Source organism: Leptidea sinapis, chromosome 8, assembly GCF_905404315.1.
Source record: "Leptidea sinapis chromosome 8, ilLepSina1.1, whole genome shotgun sequence".
Lineage (NCBI taxonomy): Eukaryota > Metazoa > Arthropoda > Insecta > Lepidoptera > Pieridae > Leptidea > Leptidea sinapis.
In genome coordinates, this window is record NC_066272.1 from 13,293,758 (window position 1) to 13,299,378 (window position 5,621).

The 5,621-nt window shown below is 44.2% G+C and overlaps 2 protein-coding genes across 2 annotated transcripts; both read left to right on the top strand.

Annotated features, from left to right (window-relative positions):
- The first annotated feature begins 859 nt into the window (after nt 1–859).
- LOC126965587 (uncharacterized) lies at nt 860–1,228 on the top strand. The gene has a single exon (XM_050809222.1). It carries the CDS (start codon nt 860–862, stop codon nt 1,226–1,228), a length of 369 nt encoding a protein of 122 aa, XP_050665179.1.
- A 16-nt stretch (nt 1,229–1,244) lies between these two features.
- LOC126965588 (uncharacterized) lies at nt 1,245–1,676 on the top strand. Its single transcript, XM_050809223.1, has one exon. The coding sequence runs from the start codon at nt 1,245–1,247 to the stop codon at nt 1,674–1,676; it is 432 nt and encodes a 143-aa protein (XP_050665180.1).
- The last annotated feature ends 3,945 nt before the right edge of the window (nt 1,677–5,621 follow it).

Consider the following 5,621-nt stretch of genomic DNA (forward strand, 5'->3'; position numbering starts at 1 on the left):
CCTATTTCTACCCTGAAGCAGTTATGAGTGAGCGTAACGTTTTTCGTGTTACGTGTTTCGGTCGGAAGGGCGCCGTAGCTAGTCAAAACTGCATTGTAATGGGCAGGGCGTATCAATAACCATAAGCTGAACGTCCTGCTCGTCTCGTCCCTTATTGTAAAAAATCTTCCATAAATATATCAATCGACACTTTAGGTATTCCTGAATAATATTATAATAGTAGCTCTTACCAGCGACTTCGTCCGCTTTGAATAGTTACATTGGGCAGTTTTTTATCTTTTAGGATACTTTTTAAATAACGCACATATAAACTGCTCTTAGTGCTCTTCTATGATACAGCGCATATCGCTTGATATTGTGGACAGCCTCTTCTTCTATTTTATCCCTATATAGGTTAAAGTTTCAAAAATGCTCGAACAAATCTTTATAAATTATTTCTTAACAAGTGTCTAAATACAAATGTTCATGGTTTTATCTTCGATAATGACGAATTTCCATACAAACTGCCATCCCCTATTTTAAACCCTGCATTTATTATCTTGCAGTGAAAGGTAGCCTATGTCATTTTTAACCGAGTAAAGGAGGAGCGTCTCAATTCGTCGGTATATTTTTTTTGTTTGTTACCTCAAAACTTTCGACTGGGTGAACCGATTTTGATAATTATTTTTTTATTTGAAAGCTGGTGCTTCCTAAGTGGTCCCATTGTAAATTGGTCCAGAATGGCAGTGTAATCCATGAGAAAACCATAACTTACTTACCGGAGGAACTTACCCGTGCGTTGGTGGTTCCTATTATAAAGAATAAAACCGGAGATATCGCGAGTGTGGGTAACTATAGGCCTATATCACTGGCCACGATAATGGCCAAGGTTCTTGAGCGTTTCATCCACTACTACACAAGCGCCGTAAGTATTGAAGATGGTCAGTTTGGGTTTCAACCTCAAGTCTCAACCGACATGGCTATATTCGCGCTAAAGCAGGTTTTCGGTTACTACAAGCAGGGAAACACTGCAGTCTATGCGTGGTTTTTAGATATAAGTCGCGCCTTTGATACACTTAATCACGATCTGCTGTGGAAGAAGCTGCGGGACACAAGTGTCCCTTCTGAGATTGTTGGCCTCCTCGAGTATTGGTACCGTAACCAGACGAACAGTGTCAGATGTGGATCTGAACTGTCAGACTGCTATCAGCTCCCATGTGGTGTGAGACAGGGGGGCTACCTCTCCTGATCTATTTAATATCTATATGAATGATTTGATCGGGGAGCTGAGCAGGACTCCAGCAGGGCTGAGGTTGGATGGCAGATACGTCAACAACCTGAGCTACGCTGATGATATGGTATTGCTCAGCCCCTCAATGAAACGCCTGCGAAAACTCATCAAAATATGTGAGGGTTATGCGAAAGAGCATAATCTTACATATAATGTAAATAAAACCGAAATGATAATATTAAGATCGGGAGAGGTGCCTCAGAATATCCCCGTAGTTTGCATTAACGGACAACCTGTCAAGATAGTGGACAGCTTCAAGTACCTTGGCCAAATTGTTTCGTCCTGTCTCAAGGATGACGCAGATATTGAGCGTCAACGTAGGGCTCTTTGTGTGGTGGGTAATATGATTGCGAGAAAATTTAACCGTTCAGCGCCTGACGTGCCCTGTACTTTCCCCGTGGCATAAAAAGAATAGGGGAGTCCCAGGCCCATGGGTGTCGTAAGAAGCGACTAAGGGCTTTTTAGAAGTGGGAGAGTCACGCAGCCATCTTTTGACGTCAGCACAATCGGGCCAGACTCGTCCGGGTTAATTACCACACTCGCACAGAATATCGGCGTGAAGTAGCGGCCTAATGCCGCTATGTTTCATATAGGTTAGTGTCGAGGACTGGAGGCCATTTCCCCCCCCCCTTCCCCAACAAAGATTATGAATGCGGTCCCTAAAGAGATAGTAATAATAATAATAATAGTAATTCCACACTCAACGTGGAATTTTGCAATATCAGGGGAATTCACTCCAACTTAAACGCCGTCCACCTCCACCTTGCGACGGCGAAGCCGGCCTTGTGTTTCCTTACGGAGACGCAGATATCTCGACCTAGCGATACGTCACATTTAATGTACCCCGGGTACAAAATTGAGCACATTTTTTTGCCTCATGCCGGGGTATGTGTGTACGGTAGGGAGGATATCTGCTGTCGCCGTCTCGGCAATTTTGAGGGTAGGGACCTGTCCACTCTCTGGCTCCGCGTAGATTTAGAAGACCGCGTCCGCATCTATGCGTGTGTCTACAGGTCCCATAGTGGTAACGCAGAAACCGATCATCTCATGGGCTGCGTTCAAGCGGCAATTGACGACGTGCTTGCAAAGATCCCCTCCGCTGAAATCGTAGTCTTGGGTGATTTCAACGGGCACAATGCCGAATGGCTTGGATCACGTACCACAGACTACGCAGGGCGATTGAACTTGGGTTGCGGCGCTGGGCACAAAGGATCCGAACTGCATAGTTCTTAAGAGGAAATACAACCGTGCTTCCAGATTTTTTTAGCGGCAAATCGCCCGTCAAAACACGTCGTCGAAATCGGCGAGCAGCTTTCCACTTACGCGACCGGAACACGCAAGTTCTGATCGTTGTCGAAAGCTGCTCTTGGTAACTTCAACCAGCCGTCCATGCCGCCGTTGCACATGAGGAATGACACCCTGGCCCATTCGGCAAAAGAGAAAGCCGATCTCCTGTGCACTCTTTTTGCCTCCAACTCGACTCTTGACGACAACGGAAAAACACCGCCGACCATCCCGCGGTGTCAGAGCTCTATGCCTGAAGTACAGTTCAAACAGAAAACTGTTAGGCGAGCTCCGTTTTCGTTGGACGTCAGGAAGTCGAGCGGGCCGGATGGCATTTCTCCAATCGTGCTTAGAACGTGTGCCCCTGAGTTGACGCCGGTACTAACGCGTTTATTCCGGCACTCTTATTCCAAAGGCGTAGTCCTTGACTCATGGAAGTCAGCCCTTGTCCATCCGATCCAAAAAAGGAGACAGTTCGGATCCGGCAAACTACAGGCCTATTGCTATTATCTCCCTGCTCTCCAAAATCATGGAGAGCATAATTAGCCGTTAGCTCTTGGTATACCTAGAACCAACCAACCTGGCAGTTAGCCTGGATATAGCGAAGGCCTTTGATCGTGTATGGCACAAGGCGCTCCTCTCTAAACTTCCATCATTTGGGCTTCCTGAGAGCTTGTGCAAATGGACCTCCAGCTTCCTCACTGGGCGTAGCATACAGGTCGTTGTCGACGGACATTGCTCGAACCCGAAGCCCGTGAATGCTGGAGTGCCCCACGGCTGTGTGCTATCTCCTACGCTGTTTCTTCTGCATATCAATGATATCTTGGACACCTCCAACATTCATTGCTATGCATATGACAGCACTGGTGATGCCGTATACACGGGCCATGCACGTCTCTCTCGGGAAATCGTCGACAAGTGCCGGGAGAAACTTGTGTCTTCTATCGAGTCTTCTTTGAGAAGGTCGCAGAATGGGGTAAATTGAACCTTGTCCAATTTAACCCCCAGAAGATTCAAGTTTGCGCGTTTACCACTAAAAAAACCCCATTTGTCGCATCACCGCTCTTCGACAACACTTCCCTAAAAGCCTCGCCTAGTATCGGAATACTGGGTCTTGAAATCTCGAGCGATTGCCAATTCCGTGGCCATCTGGAGGGCAAAGCCAAATTGGCTTCAAAGAAACTGGGCGTCATTAATAGAGCACGGCAATACTTCAAGCCGGCCCACATTCTAGCGCTGTACAAAGCGCAGGTCCGGCCACACATGGAGTATTGCTGTCATCTCTTGCCTGGCGCACCACAGTATCAGCTCGATCCATTTGACCGCGTGCAACGCAGAGCAGCTCGAATTATCGGGGACCCAGTACTCTGTGAACGGCTGGATCACTTGGCGTTGCGTAGAGACGTCGCTTCATTGTGTGTCTTCTACCTCATTTATCACGGGGAGTGTTCCGAAGAGCTGTTTTACCTAATTCCTGCCGCCGAATTCCACCTTCGCACGACACGCCACAAGTTAGGATATCATCCTCACCAGCTGGATGTGTGGCGGTCCTCCACAGTGCGGTTTACAAGGAGCTTTCTTCCACGTACTACAAAGCTGTGGAATGAACTTCCTTGTGCGGTGTTTCCGGGACGATACGACATGGGTACCTTCAAAAAAAGCGCGTACACCTTCCTTAAAGGGCGGCAACGCTCCTGTGATTCCTCTGGTGTTGCAAGAGAGTGTGGGCGGCGGTGATCACTTAACGACAGGTGACCCGTTCGCTCGTTTGTCCTCCTATTCCATAAAAAAAAAAACGTGAGAATTACTCTCTTTAAGTCATTCTGCCAGACGTGATTCTAAGAAGTCGCATGATGGCATACGAGTCGCCTACAATAACATTTTTAGGTTCCTCATGGGCCTGAAACGTTGCTGTAGCGCTTCAGAATTGTACGCGGAGGCTAGGATTGATTCGTTTTATTCTATCCAGCGTAAAATAATTGCATCGTTCATGTCCAGGGTTGAGACGTGTAATAACGGCATTATTAGAAGTCTGACTGACAGGCTGATGCTTTCAGAAATGTATCGACGCTGGGTAAATATTGCAACTTAGTTTCTATTTGTAATTTATATTTTTGACTTTATTTTAATTACATACTTTATACTGTGTCTGTACTATGGATCAAGGGTCTGAAATAAAGTATTATTATTATTATTCCAAAAGTCTTAAATTTTGCTATACATACGTACAGCAAAGTGGATGATCAATTTACGAATAACTCAATATCGCGCCAATCGAAATCGATTATTCTTTTTTTATTGGAAAGCATATACTTCAAAGATAGTTTGGTGAGAGTTTGGTTAGGTTCTGATTACGGTATCCATGACAAAGTAACGGAACACTGTCTGTTATCATATTGCAAAGAACTTACTTTCATTGCTGCTTTGAAAAATTTAGTATATTTACACATTTTTAAACAAATTGTTAGTTAGTATACTTAAATTTCACTAAAAATCATAAAATAAAAGAATTTTTAACAAAAAAACAACCGCCTTCAAAAACACTATTCCAAAACAATAGATATAATGTGCACCAAAAAGTATTAAAAAAAAATTGCGTATTTTTATACAATCTAATTAATTAATGTTATTCTAGTTACGATTATTGTAATTTTTGGAGTGGCATTATATTTATTGTCTTGGTATAGTGTTTTTGAAGGCGGTTGTTTTTTTGTTAAAAAATTCTTTTTCAAACTCTAGTCTATGTACTCTGCACTAAATTTTATCATTATCGGGTCTCTGGGTTTGAACTTACATTCACATTTATAATATTAAGTAGAGATAGCACCTAGAACCTACTTGTTCCAAATTCACTTCCACTCAATAAACTGTATAAGTTGAGCCGAAACAGGTGAATGAAATGAAGCTTCATCTCTTCCCCTGGAGCTCGACGCGAAAAAAGACAGAGAAAGATATCTGGAAGACAAGAGCATTGAAAATTGGTAAAACATGTTTTGTCCGAGATGAGATCCGACTTGCCTGGGATATGAACAGTATCATGTATAACAGGCTAGCTAATGGTCAGTGA